The 15,922-nt window shown below is 37.5% G+C and overlaps 1 protein-coding gene across 1 annotated transcript in view; it reads left to right on the forward strand.

Moving 5' to 3' along the window:
• LOC120337761 (transcription initiation protein SPT3 homolog) overlaps positions 1–11,592 on the forward strand; it is a 62,807-nt gene extending 51,215 nt beyond the window's left edge. The window contains exons 8-10 of the mRNA XM_039405643.2: positions 8,544–8,647; positions 9,879–10,017; positions 10,803–11,592. Coding sequence (XP_039261577.2) covers positions 8,544–8,647; positions 9,879–10,017; positions 10,803–11,044 — 485 coding nt within the window. The 3' untranslated portion in view covers positions 11,045–11,592. The remainder of the gene's footprint in view (positions 1–8,543; positions 8,648–9,878; positions 10,018–10,802) is intronic.
• The last annotated feature ends 4,330 nt before the right edge of the window (positions 11,593–15,922 follow it).

The following is a 15,922-nucleotide window of genomic DNA, read 5'->3' on the forward strand; positions in this document are numbered from 1 at the left end:
TTATTGCTTTTTCAGGTTTTCCCATTTGACAGTAGCATTCTGACATCATCGATTTTTGTTCTGGTGAGGACGAAATGTCTTTCAATGTAATCAGCGCTTCCGCGAACTTGAATTGGTGTATTAATCTTCGTACTTTTTCTGGAGATTAAGAAAACAAAAATTCTTACCTGACTCGTGATTAGCAATAATTTGATTGTATGTGGACTGAGAGCTTTCTGAAATAAATCTCGTGTGCGAAAAATATGCGAGGATCCGATTGTAAAGAATTAAATTATTTGGTACATTTGTTTCACAGTTTATGTTGGACTTGCTCTATGCGTGTTTCGAAGAGTCATTGTTCGAAGTGTCATCAAAAATTTGAACAACGCATTATATCATGGCTTCCCAACATTTTTCCCCTGTGGACTTCTCAAATTTCATTCAAAGTCATATGGGCCCCTAATTGTTTATTTGGGATATCCAAGAAAAATCACTTGTTGTCTTGATAGAACTATTTAATTTCAGTGTACTCGGTATTATTACCATATTAAATTTTGAACTACCAGGAAGATATGCCTGTGACCCTTGCTTGTCAAGTTTGAGTTTTTCATGTCGTTTGGTTTGAGTACTAAGTTTGCATATTCATTTCGATTCAAATTTTAAATATTCTATGATCCGATCACTCTTTGGTTTTGGACCAAAGTGTTTATCCAACAACATATGATAAGTTGGGAAGCCCTGCAGTGTTTTAAATATTAATTAAAATGACTGAGAGAGAAGTTGAATATTCACTAAATGGGTAACTGAACTTGAGTGAAAAAGAATATAGCAATTGCGTAACCCCAGAAATGCAAGATCGACTGGTTGTTTGTTCGAAACTGCGATTTAGAAATGTTCATTCAATACATTCTTCTTTCAATGATCCACGCGACCTTCAAATTGAATTCACTCACCATAAACAACAAAATCAATTCCGTTAGTAGGATTCACTCTTTCGAGATTTTCAATGACGTCACGAAAAAAAGACTGATTTGGCGTCTGATTTAGTGATTCTGGAAAAAAGTGAATGCAATGTAATCAGTGATCCGCAGTTTATTTTTACACAACTATGCTTAAAATAAAGTTGAAAACAGCATTTCGGGACGAAGGGTCGTCGTTGCACACTTGTCCCAATGTTCTGAGCTTGGGTAGATTTATAGGGTGAAGATTTGAAATTTTTTTTAATTAAAACGGAATTAATCGATACCATATCGTCACGCTAATAACCGAATTGCGTAAGTCATTTTTGGCGATTTTGAGTTTTTTATAAAATAGGTATTTATGTAATGCTGCGCACCTGTCTGTTAACTCAGATTTTATTTTAAGAATTCCGAAACTCATAAAAATGGAGAAATAGTATGACATGCACATTTGTGCAATTGTTTCGTCATAATGAATTGTCATTGTTAGCGCAGGACTATTGTGACGTCACAGAAACAAAATAACCTCGGCGAAGTATTTTCGAGTTTTCGCATCTCGGATTCTAGCTTAGCACGTATTAATTTGAATTTATACTACAGTATAGGAAGGCGTGCACTCGCGATATTCACTGTCCGAGTCCAATTCATCTTGGTTGGCTTTTATATTGGGTGCATTGCTGTTTTATTCTTTATATTTAATCTTAGTCTTATTTCGGTGGGTGTGCAGAACGTGTTATATTGATGAAATATATATTTTTAAACATAAAAAATAATGTAATTGAAACTGATTAGCTATTTTGGGGATTAGACATTGCAGATACTGAGAATTAAATTAGTTTTTGGAATGTTCAGTTTTCAGGACTGGTGCATATAGTAAAGTTGCAAAATTGCGTATGTCCCCAAGTCATAGACACATTTCTGCCTAAGTCACAGTGCGCCATTATGACGTCACTTAACTGCGTCATACAAATCAACTTAAATCCGGCTACGATCAAAAAATTGAAACATGGCAAATTATTGACTCTCAATGGTTTAACAATATCATTAGGAAGTTTTTTACGTTTTTCTCCAAACTGCTCAAAATGACTTACGCAATTCGGTTATTAGCGTGACGATATGTTGTTTTGGCCCTCACAGATTAATAACAATTATTGATTAAAAAACATTGAGATCTGATTTGATAACAAAATTGTAAAGGTTAAGGGAATTTATAGCAGTTCGTAGACTATTCATGTGAATTGAGGTTCATACAAGTGGGACGGCTAACCAATTAATAAACACAGCGATAGAATTTGTCGAACCAATTCAAATTTTTATGATGTGATGTCTGACGACGCGGCCGGATTAAACTAAAAGCAGCTCGTTCCACTTTTCTCGTTCGCTTTTTAGCGCCAACGGGCAAGATAACCTCGCACTATAGTAGTGCACGAGAGTTTATATGGGGCAGGCTAAAATGGATGTTTAATGATTTTATTTGTTCACAACAGTGGCGTAGCCAGGGGGGGTGGTTTTGCGGGTCGACCTCCCTCCCCCTTTTTTAAATGTAAAAAAAATAAAACCATTTTTCTGCATCATAGATAGCAATTTTCCGTAGCTTAAAATGCTTTTTAGACCCCTAGACTATTAAAACCACATGCGTATTCCAGCGTTTGATCAAACCCGCTAGCTGTTTCGATCTAACTTGGCAAATAAAAATTTCAGAACCCCCCCCCCCCCCCCCCCCCCCCCCCCTTTAAAAATTTCTGGCCACGCCTCTGGTTCACAACAACGAAGTCCTAGTATGCAAATATTGGTCCATCATTTTTATGACTTGCCAACGTCGGCAATTTACTTCTATAAGCCATTGAAAACATTTTACGAGCAAACCTTGGCTGGAATTCTTCGTTTTCTTTTCTTCTGAATCTTTCAAAACTGTACTTGGTATTGAATCATCTTCAATCGTGGCTGGGGGTGTTGCAGAGTTCTCTAAATATTAGTTGGATGTTACTTTGTCTATTGTACCTTATCATTGATGACCCGGTTGCCAATCTTTTCTGGCTCCTGACCCCCTGCCGAAGGCTTCTAGCACCCGTGTTTATCAATCCAATGGTACTTATAGTGTTACAAGGTGAGAACTGTGAATTAGCCTTATCAAAAAATGGAACTAGGAGATGCGGGGAGCTTTCTTGTACAAGAAAGTAAAATCAATTATGTGCCTAGCATTGTCGTCTCCCTGCAACTGCTCTGTGCCTCCCTTGGTGGGCCGCGGGCCCACGGATGGGAATACCTGTTATAAACTAAAGCCCAAACTTCAGGGTGACCGACGAGCGTGTTGGGCGATTTCAGGGCTGCCAAGATCAATTAAAATTCCTCTTACAATACTAAAATGATTTGAGTACGCTTTTTATAAAACCTGTGTATATCATACACCATAAAAATCACAAAAAGAACTTTCCTGTAGGTTGATTAGCCAACGTGGTACACCCGTAATGTGTGTACCAGGTTAGGCCATAATTTTATTCCGATTTTCTTTATTCTAGTCATATTACGAGTTCGGGGACTGTCTGTGTTAGTCAAGTGAATATACCCCCTACCCATAGGCTTCCGTCTCTTCACACAACTTGATGTAAAATAAGCGAACAAAATCAGTTATTTCCATATTGGTACACACATATCTGAAGCGCCGGAAATCTTGCGGAAATATATAAGGGAGTCGGAAATGTTTTGGAAAATATCCCCGAATTCATGACATTAATTGGGATAACATCAATGTATAAAAAAAATTCAAAATGAATAGTAATAGTTTACCTTCTCCTGTGTTAATATCCACCCGTCCTATGTTAGCTGCATGAACATTTGCTATTTGTCTGAAAAATGATTTGATCTCATCAAGAAGTTATGTTTTTTAATAACTTGTACATTTCAATATACAGAATTGATATGCAACATAGTTGGCTTGTAAGCATCACTTTTACTTTCTGCTGTTCTATCTCTAATAAAAAAACTGAGGGCTCCCGTAGTGTGTGTATCAGGTTAGGATGAGGTCATAATTTTATTCCAATTTTCCTTATTTTAGTTTTATTACGAATTAGGGAACAGCCAAGTGAATATAGCCCCTGCCCACAGGGATCAGTCCCTTCAAACAACTTGATGTAAAGTAGGCGAACAAAATTAGTTACTTCCTTATTGGTTCACACACTTCTGGGGCGCCCAAATTTGTAGGAAGTTTTCTGTATTCACCTTAACAATTAACAATTTTCAAACGCAAATGACTTAATTGTATTATTACCTTGTTCCTTCATGGCAGTTTACTACAGTAACATTTATCACTGGCAGTTGAATAAATTTTCCTTCTTCCGCCATTAAATTAGATTAAGCAATGCTTCAGTGAAATCTATAATTTAATTAATAATTTGAAAACGAGAATATCGGTCAGAGACCGAAGACTTATCGATCAAAAGTTAGGGGATCCCCCAAAACAGCGCTCTTACTCCACAGTGACACCTAGTGTCTCATCACTAATTAAATAATAATTCGCTAATTATACGACATAATTCGCCAAAGATCAATAGGCTTCTGGTCCGAGATAAGATGAATGCACATGCAAAATCTGGAGCGGATTCAATCTCGCTTTCGTGAGATATCGCGTGCATCTAACAGACAAACAGACATACAGACAGACAAATATCTATCAACATACTTACCGATTAAAATCGATAAGTAACAAATACTCACAATCTACTGAATCTGGAGATTGAATCTAAGCCTATGTTACGATTTTTGATGGTTTGGGGTTGAAGACCAGCATGAAACATACATCTTTCAGGCTGAGCGAATTCCAAAAATTTCAATCTGTGTAACACGAATAGCTGGCTATAGGTAATATAGGATGAGCCAGTGCTTTCCAACCTTATTATACTTTGCAATTTTAGAGTAAATTTCTTGTCTTGGAAAGTCTGCCTTAGGTCAAACGAAACGTCACAGAAATATATTTGTGTTAGTGTACAGCAGGACTCTCGAAATGCATAGTGTAGTATTTTTAATCCTACTACAGCAGGGGCGCGCGACACGGTTGGCAAAAGGTTGGAATCACTGGCTCAATGTATATTAAGCTATATCTATAAATCTATAAAGGTTAGCTATTCTTGCCAATACATAACCATACTATGCAATTCAAGAGTCCTGTTGCACACTAACACAAATGTCAGCAGGACTCCTGAATTGCATAGTTACAGTCATGTTTATTCCTGCTACAGCATCCTTGCAATATATGCATACGGATCCACAAGCGCAAAGAGGAAGAATTGGGAGTTAGTCTCGCGTAACCTCTACTAATACTTTTTAATAAATTTCTCTTTCTTTCTATTTTGTAACTATTCATTCCCCTCCTCTCTATTTTTCTTTCTTGTTCATTATTCAATAGATCATTACCTGGTGATATGTGCCATTCGTACTTTTGTAAAGTTTGATCAATTGTGTGGGTAAACATGTACCAAACAGGTAGAGAATATCAATAATAGTACCTCACTCACGAACAACGCGATACACGAAGCTGTCACTTGCTGAACAGCGAACCAATTGAGGAAAGTGCGGAGCAGACGTTAATGATTTAATAAGTACTGAGAGACGGACAATTGAAGATTCGGCAATTGGGAGTTTAAAAAAGCTAAATGAGTTTTGGTACCAGTCTGAGTTTTGGTACCAGTCTATCAGTTGATTTTGTCTAAATCTAATCTGGAATAAGATTTGACAGCGAATTTTTTGGAAATGAATCTTGGTGATTTTCACCGAAAACATCTCAACCAAGATAAATTTTCACATTTGAAAAAAGTCATGACTTCAAATATGGCATTTTTCGGGTCAACAATTTTCTTTCTAAAATTGGCGTTGTAAGACCACCTGAATGAAAAAGACATTGGAAATGTATATAAAGCTAGCACGTCCATTAAAGCAAATATGATAAAAGTAGTCGAGAAAAGAATCCAGCAGCAAATTTCTCACTGACATTTGTTTAAATACGATATGGCAAAAAATTTGAATAACAGTTTCCAGAAATTTATGCGATTTAACTGATCCTTTATTCAAGGACCCTTAATAATGCCGTAAGATAAATTCCAAAAATACACTATTTTGTGCCTTCAAATAATAGAAAAGCATATGTTGAATGAAGGTGCGGCCCGCGGTTTTACCCAGTTAATGATATCTGGCCCTCCTGCAAAAAAGGTTGCACACCCCTGCTCTAAACAATAAAGAAATGTAAATATCCAAAACAAGGCAGGTAAGATCGAATCTAACGAAGCTTTACGCTTGCTTAAAAATTATCTACGCCCTCCCTGTGAGTCCGCCCTACCGTTTGAGAACCACTGTTCTAACATGTAGTGCCAGGAAACTAATTCAGACTTTCTGAAGGCGGTAAAAACTCCGATCTGACCAGCACTTGCTGAATACAGCAATATTGTTAGATGACGCTTGTCTGCTTGCTTCAACCTTTATATACTTTAATACCCTTGGTCGACTTGTTGCGCTTGAACATTATACCTAAATTTGAACTCTTTTAAAAACACTCGTAAGCAAAAGTAAATGTTATTACTTCTCAAATTAATTTGTTTTCACGATCATTTCCCCCCTAGACTGGAGTATATTCAAACCCTAACAAAGAGTAGCACAAACTACTCGTGTTCAACCAAATAATAATGTTTAATATGTATTTGTAGGCAAACCCACGTTGTTTGCCATCGAAAATTTTTGCAACGTCGTAAGCTTTGTTATTGTTTACTTAGAACGTTACAAAGAGCTTTTTACGAAATAATAATTTTATAATGGCGATTTCGGGAACTCAGAATATGACAGTTCTAGCTTTTCGGTCGAAACACCTGGAGTACGAAGAAGTTCAATTAATGTCATAAACATTTATTAAACATTCACCTGTGCAAATCATTGCTTTTGTCTCGTGCGAATGTTTTTTTTTACAAAATTGAAAATATTCCAATAACAACGCTCAATCATTGATGCAAAATTAGATTTTTATTGAGAAAACTTTTGTCGTTGACATAACAGGTTTCACTTATAGCTCAATTTATAGATTTTACAACTCAAAATTTTTGTTTGATCGTTCTTCCCTCTTGCCCCCCCACGACGGTTTCGTCGATCAGTTCTCATACTTTCGTTGCGATTGTCTACGTCTGGGCTTCCCAAACGTTCTTTTATTATATTAAAATTTTCCGCGACCCCTGTTAAGTATGCATTGTTACGCAAGAGAGACGCTTCTCTGATTCTATGTATTCTCTTGAAAATGTAAGGTTTATGTTTTGTACCAACTTGATGCTTGTGTTTCGAATTAAAAATTTAAAAAAGTACGATAGATATAGTACAGCAGGGGTCGGCAACCTTTTGTCGCTCGCGGGCCAAAATTAAGGGTTGCAAGTCATTGGAGGCCGCACATATTTTAGAAAGTTGAAAACCCAACGGATGATACTTTTTATAATAAAAATCGAGCAGTGATACATATCTCGAATAGAGGCATTGCATCTTCAAAATTTCCATTTGAATATTTTCGGCGCCATTGAACCCCTTGCACTTAGCTTCAACTTTTCTGCGTTTTGTTGCCATTTGTCCAATCATAATTAAATTATACGCTCATTAAACGAGTAATTGTGAATTTTATACTTGTTGAATTATAATATAATTCAGTCTACACGTGTCTCACAATAGATTCTGTTACGTAAAGAATATAATCGTCATATAGCTGTTTTATTATAATAATTCGATGAGGCGTCGCGGGCCGGATTACATTACTCCGCGGACCGTGGGTTGCCGACCCTTGTAAGTACAGTATTTTGTGTGAGTTCCGTTTACTCTTTACGACTCCTCCTAATTCGGGAAGCCTGGTTTACCGCCACACTCTTTGTCTCTAGCTGAAAACAAATCAACGTTTATCGATCGATAGAGTTAATCAAAAGCGAAACAAAAGTGCCCGAATGAGCGCATGACATCATTTTAGCTTTGGCACATTGGTTTTCATATTAAATATTTAGAGTTGTAAAACGCTAGAAACAAAAAGCTTTTTTCCCAAAAACCTCAGATCGAAGCTACTCACACTCACTTCGAGGCGCTCCAGAAGTATGTTTACCAATATGGAGGTGACTAATTTTGTTCGCCTACTTTACACATAAAGTTGTATAAAGGGACTGAAACATATGAGCAGGGGGTATATTCACTTGGCTAACACAGATAGTTCTCGAACTCGTAATAGAACTAAAATAGGGATAATCGGTGTAAAATTATGACCTAACCCTAACCTGGTACACATACTACGGGGGTACCCACTTATAAAACCTTATAAAATCCTGATGGTGCGTAAAGAAGAAAGCTGTTGAAATCAAAATGATCAAGAAAGCTGCTGAATTCCACATAATTGAATTACTTGGCCAAAAAATTACAGTTTTTTTTTACTTTTTATATCTACTTTTTCACAGTAGGAAGCTTCGATATCTCCTATTTTGTTATATACATGTGATTTAACTTCAATACAGCATTAATCGACATGGTAATCTACGTCCAAGTCGAGTCAATTATTCGCGTCTTCCAAAAACTGTTTCATTATGTGTCCAAAATATTAATTTTTAGGTAAAAAGAAATTCAGAGATTGGTTTGATTTTGGCGAACTAAACATCGATATACAACCTTCACCATTTGGCTGGGACTCCATCGAATATCTAGCACAGGAAACGGTGAGTTGTGTTAATTTTATTCAGTTGTCCATAGGACATATTTTGCCGTCGCATCCCATACCGCTATTTATGTTTGTTGAAATTTTGGGATACCTGATAATTTTATAACCGAATCAAATAATTTTGAATCGATTCTCGAATGCTTGGAAGATTGGTAATTGTATATGACTTTTGTATTGTAATAGGTCGTCCAGAATTACACATTACTAGAATCATAGAATCCACCACTCAGACAGTTCGAATGTTTCAAATGTTTCATCAATAACTAACCAGGAAGTTTGCATTTTAAAAATATGACTTCAACAAAATAATGACGAATCCATCTCCACCGCTGGCAAACGAAAAAAAATCAAGATGGTTCTTTGACGCTCTAATTTACCTTGACATATTCAAATTTTCTTTCCAATGCGTTATGATTTGTGTTAGTACAAGATAGGCTTGAACAATTTCTTACATACAAAGCGAGTGAACTCCGCCATGGCCGTAGTGCTTCATTATGTTATGGAACTTTAGGCTTGATTATTTACATCCATCCGTTTAAATTGCGACTACTAAGGTGTTGAGAACAACTAACCTCGTAAATAGTAAAAAATCAAAAGTGGGGGGTACACGAAAAAGGTGGAAATCGGAACGTCAATTCAAAGATATTATCCTATTTTCGCTATATTTGTAGTTATTTAGGGAACATATAAAACATATTAGCGAATCCTCTCATTACGGATGCTCATGGAAGTCATGGCTAGTTGCGAACATGAACATTATTCAACCCAGTTTCTGTAAGTGAGACGTATGTTCGCTTTACATGCATTTTTGCTCTTTAACCTTTCTGTATTTGTTTCCGGGTAGCAGAAGTTGGGTCGAAAACATAACAAATATTTCAGCCAATTTCCCGGCCACAGGTGCTCATGCAAACCATCTCTGGAAACGCATATGGGCATAATACATCCCGATCTCTGTGAGCATGACGTATGTACGCGTTACATACATTCTTGGGTACTCCCGTAGTGTGCGTACCAGCTTAGGGTTAGGTCATAATTTTATTATGATTTTTCTTATTTCAGTTCTATTACAAGTTCAGGGCTGTCTGTGTTAGCCAAGTGAATATACATATACAAGCTCATAGGTTCAGTCCCTTTACACAACTTAATGTAGTACACAACTGGAGTAGGCGAACAAAATTAGTTGCCTCCATATTGGCACACACACTTAACCATTCTGAATTTGATTACAGGTAGCAGAGCTTGTTGACCTGGCGCTGATAGTAAGATCAGAAAACATTCCACCGCTTATACCTTGTGAGGCGGAGCCTGATTTGAGACATTTACCTTTGTATGCTTCTTCGTCGTTGGTTCAGAGAGCGGAAGTCCTGAGTGAGTATTAATTAATATTCATTTAGTTGCGATTCTAAATATATCTTGCAAGTTGGATTCTCATTAGGGAACAACTCTTGTGAATATGAAATTGTCATCAAATGTTTTAGATTTTTGTGGAATGAAAACAATATTTTACATATTTTCCCTCATTCACATCACAAATAGACACTACTAAAGCTACGCAAGGCGAATCATGTGGGGCAATCGTTCCCAACCTTCCAGCATTTAACGCCCTTTTTTGGTATTTATAGTGTTACTTTGATTGATAGATTACAAATTCCAAACGAGTGAAAAAATCCTGTTAAATATTCTTATCAAGCAATAAACTGGGAAGAATGGCGAGGTTTCTTGGAAAGTGAAAAGTAAAATGATTTGGCGCCAAGCATTGAGTCCCTCATTAACTGCTATGTGTCCCCTTGACTGGCAACGGGCCCCCAGCTAGGGACCGCTGATGTAGGATTATGGTCAAATTGTTGTGCAAAATTTACTCTATTATGCTGACGTGCCAAAATATTCCAAAACTAGATGGATATATTCTTATAATGCGTAGATTCCTAATTTGTAAAGTAACGGTTGCTTTTCATTTTCTGTAGCAAAATATTTTATCTAAGTCTAGTCAGTCGTATATGCCTTGCACGGGGCAAATAACAAAATGTACTTTTCGATTATTTGTAACTCGGATTATATCCTTCTGATGGTTCAACTCAATTACTTTTGCTCTCGCTAGATGGTGATTTGTATTATATGTTAATTCATAAATTTGTTACCTCAATTCTTTTTAGATACTTCAGAAAGCGGGTCTGCCGATTTGGAATCATCTAGCGAAGCAAAAACGCAGGCGAAAAAGAGCAAAACTAATAACCAGGCGTCTGTTAGCTTCAACCGCAAGTTGGCGCTAAAGCCCGAACACATTCACGAAGCCATGCGCAGATTCAACAGTCTGAACACAACAGCAAAGTTTTTATCGAAAGTGATGACAATATCGAACTTGCCACCTAAAACGAGACTGCTATGCTTGTCATGATCTTTTTTATTTGAAATATGGTACTCCCGTAGTATATGAACCAATATGGCGGACACCGGAACGATGTATGTGTACCAGGTTAGGGTTAGGCCATAATTTCAGATACAAATACAATACGACGGCAGTCACTTGGCAAGTCCTCGAACTCGTAATAGAACTAAATTAAGAAAAATTGAAATAAACTTAAGGCCTAATTCTAACCTGGTACACATACTTCGTTCCAGTGTCTGCCATCTTGGTTCACATACTTCGGGAGTACCAAAAATAATTTACAAATGAATGGTGGAATCGTATATTCCATGTCTAATCCTGTCAATCGTGTGGTTTTCAAAATTTATCTGTGATCCTTAACTGCCAAATTGTTTGAACATTAAGGTACAATCACCAGCTTATCGAAGTATCGGTAGCCTACGCCATAGGTTCTCAAAGTTCTTCAGAAGATACATCTAGGGGCTCCAAGAGCTATTCGTTTACTTAGTATTTTAATAATTGTCCAATGCAACTCCAATGCAGAATATTACATTACTGTCATCAAACATCACTCGCGAGGATTAGTAGTCTAAGTCTGGGATGGCGAACCCAGCCGACTTTTTTTTAAATTGATTTGTTCAAGTGATAGTTCTTCGTATTCGTGCTAATCTATGTTTTCACTGGTATATTTGGTATAATCGAGTACCAGAAATCGCCTCAGTCCTGATGCTCTGCACGTATAAAGCTGTAAACTAACACCACCAACGCTGGATGCAACAGTAAGTTTCTTATTGACATTGATTTAACCTAGTGATTCCCAACTTTTTCCAAGCGTCCCAGTTTTGTAAATCCTCGCGACCCAAGGACATGCTCGAATACCAAACGCATTATAGTTCTCTTTTTTGGCGGAAAAATAAAATTACTAATACAAAATAACAGTGGCGGCGCGTGGTCATTTTGACAACCGGGGCAAGCTACTGCGGGACCAAGTCACCCCCATTTACGGGGACAGGATGAGCGCTGTAAGTTCTCCCATCATTTTATGAGTATAAAAACCATTTCATCGGTAACAACCAATCGGCAAAAGCGACAATTTTTTAACGATAAGAAAGTGTCTTTAAAACCGGTCAAGGGATTAATAAATATAGACATAGTTCACTTTGAAACCTCTTTCAAAAGGAAAGGCAATATTTACCCGATAAATACAATGACATATTAACAGAAACTTCGGGAAAGCAGACAAAACCTAAAATAAGGTTTTAAACGTTACTATGAAGAAAGGAAAGTTAATGCAAAGATAAGGACATGCGTCGCTCACTCATAGATATATATGCTGCTAGACTTCTACTGCTTGAACATATATGCAACGCGCCGCGGTTTCTTGGAAGCAAAATGCTCAATAACGCGCTGATTAAAGTCATGCATCCCAGAAATAACGTCTCTGTGAATGGATGAAACAGCCAAGGAATTTAATCTATCTTGCTTCATTGTGTTTCTGAGATACGTTTTAATACGCTTCAGCGTGCTGAATGTTCGCTCTGCGTCGGCGGAAGAAATAGGCGTCGTCAAAATGATGTCCAGAAATTTTGCAGACGCCGCAAAGGTAGTTACTAGAGTGTTATCTATGAGGAACCCATAGAGCGCGCAAGTTGATGTGATGTTCAAAAAAGTTTGATTGGTGTATATACATCGCAATTCATTTTCCAATTTACCCACGTTTATTTATCATGGGGTAAAATTTGGAGACAGTAGCCAACAAATGGATGGGAAATTGACGTGCAAATTTTGAATGAAGGAATATTAACATTTCCGAATGTTCGGTATTTTACTGCATTGTCCAGATGCTCCATAGAAGATTGATGATCCCTGGCACGCTCGGAAAGATGTTTAAGATCTCTAAAACCAAATTTACACCAACGTGAGTCACGGGCGATAGCAAAAAGTAGGCAATAAAAACAAAAAAGTGCATTTTTGTCCTCGCTGTAACACAACCATTCGTGCTTTTTATACCAAGTTTCTGCGCAGAATGTACGCCGACGCTTTCCTCCGTCATGTGATTGTTCCAGTGAACAATTTTTTGGTTGATAAGGCCCAAGACGTTGTACCTCTAATTTTTGTTCCAGCGGCAGCTGCGAAAACGGAGTGCGAAGTAGTGCATCAACCTTATTCATTATGAGGTCTAAGGCTAAGAAATGCGAAGCCGGAAAGAAGTGAGGAGCTCAAAAGGAATGTGGAAAATCGAAAGCAAATGGACTAAAGGTCTCTAACTGATTCAAATAGCGAAACAAGCGACAAAAACGAAGGCATTGTGTCGTCATAATCTCGAGGCTAGCCCCGATCGGCCCCGATGATTTAGTAAAAGAAACAGAAAACAAACGCGGCGAGTGGAAGATAAAAGAGAGAATACGATATACAATGAGCAACCGGGGCAAAATCGGCGTCGCCCCGTCGACGTTCGGCGAAGGCTTTGCGAGCGAAAAATGAACCATGTCGGGAGAATATGGCTAGTGTAGACAGTCTGTGCAACCGATATTGAGGTATTTTTCGAATATTTTTTATTATACCGAAAAAACAACCGGGGCACTGCCCCGGTTGGCCCTATTGACGCGCCCCCACTGCAAAATAATCATTTTTAAATAGCATTTATTTCATCAGAAATCACTCCCAAAGTGGGAGCCCAGCGCTTATTCGCCATCGGCAAGTTTTGAAATTATGGCGTGGCTTTACTTGGACAAAATAGGAGCTGCCAAGTTTTACACAGGTATGCAATTGTTTAAAAAAAAACAGACGACCCATAAGTTGAGAAACACTGATTTAATCTATGATTAGGCTTACCATACGCCCCGTTGTAGGCGGGACAGTCCCACTTTTCAACGTCTTGTCCCGGCGTCCCGACCGGTCAGCCAAAAGTCCCGCTTTGGCGTTTAGCCTGTCAGCATAATACACGAACTTAACCAATTAGCATGTTTTTGATACTGTTGTTGCTGTGTGACCCCGGTAGCCTACTTAATGAAGGCGGATGCGTGGTTTTGTTTGTTTCGTTTTTTTCCGCTCATATTGATAACGGTTAATTGCTACAATTTGTTACGTGTAAGCTGCGTACGACAAAAGGGTGTTCAACGTTAACGTAAGACAGCGCCTGAACTCTCGATGACAATATAGTCAATGAAGACAGTCGGGATGGTTTTAAATGTAGGCCCCTAATGTAAAATCGGTAAATTTAAAGTTGACAAAATCACAGCTATGGTCTTTGGAGGCGTCCCGCTTTGAGGTTACAAAAATATGGTAACCCTATCTATGATCAATATTTTTTTTTTCATGACAAGTATATAATGTGTGATATATTTAGTTTTATAAGTTGTTCATCCCTGTCCTGGCGGTTTCTGACCAGATTCGTTTTTTAAATAAATGCAAACAAAATGGAATCAACAGAGGTACAAGTTTCAATGAGACGCATTTTCACAGGTGATCTTGCACAAGCCTTAAGCCAACAATATTTGTGCAATAAAATACAGTTCTTTGCAAACCGGCATGTAAGTACAATATAAACACCATATTATTAAGTAATTAATGGTTTAAACTAAACACCGCCTCTGAAGTGTTATTATGAAAATTGAAGTTCACCTCTAAGTGGACTACAGAATGGTTGGAACAACCGCCAAATTTGAGCTTTTTCGGACTAGGAAGCAGTATTTGTTTAATCAAATAGATCCTTTCAGTGTTGTGTAAACTTGAAGATAACAACACTATAAACGCCATGTAATTAAGTGGTTTATGATTAAACTTCAAACGCTACCTCTCTGAAGTGTTGTCAAAGTTTACGTTAATTTGTGGCAGGGCAACAACAAATTCTATTTAAACAATCTAGATTTATGCATTTTTGAGCTCTGCAATACGGGAATTTTGAAAACGTACTCTCGGGCAATCCGTAGATTATAACCGAACCGGATATTTAGAATAGAATCAGTGGGATTCAATTTTTTTGTCAGCAGGTTCCATCATAAAAGTCATATTTTTCACCCAGTTCTGTTACAAAAAGTCATTGACAGTACTCGCAGTAGCTAGTAATGCTAACCGGTTCGCTGATCTCATAAAATTCCGTGGGACGGTTCTATAGAACCAGCTGAATCCCACCACTTGATAGAATATATATATATAAACCTAATATAATAATAAAAATAAATAGGAGGTTGCATTCGTGATCGAAACGAGAATGTATTACAAGAAACACCAACACATAATATTTGCGTATCGTTCATCGGTGCGCGGCAAAGAGATAAAACAGACTGATCCCCAACTTTGTTTTCAAACCCACATATAATAAAATAAAATCAATGCAATATTAGGAACTTGTCTGCTGTTACCTCACAATAGCTGTATGTTGGCACAGACAAAAAATGACAATAACGTCATAGTCAAGTTTATTTTTTTCATTTTTAAAAAATAACATACGAAATTGAGAAAATAAACAAAATTTAACACACATTTTTACTGGGGAAGAGGAGCTGGGAGAAGAGAAACTGGTTATCGAGCAGAGACACCCTGGGTTCAGTATCTAATTAAATTTGTAAGGTCGGAAATTAAGTTTTTAGAACACGTCAATATTGCAATAAATATGTTCGGGCCTCAATCACAGATCCAATTAAGATCATTTTCACGCATGTGTTTATCTAGTTGCAATAACACATATCTGTTTGTAAGTGGTTGGATGCAACCCCGTGCATCAGATTACAGGTAGCAAATACATGACGTCGCGTGCCAGAATCAGTTCAATAAGTAGTGGTTTGTTTTCCCACCATATTTCAACGAAATACACTTTGTTGAAAGAAGTAAAATTGGCATTTCTTGGTGAAAGGAAACCAATACTGGTTATCGATCAGCGACACATGTGATCAGGCCTAACAGTAA

This window comes from Styela clava, chromosome 10, assembly GCF_964204865.1.
Source record: "Styela clava chromosome 10, kaStyClav1.hap1.2, whole genome shotgun sequence".
Lineage (NCBI taxonomy): Eukaryota > Metazoa > Chordata > Ascidiacea > Stolidobranchia > Styelidae > Styela > Styela clava.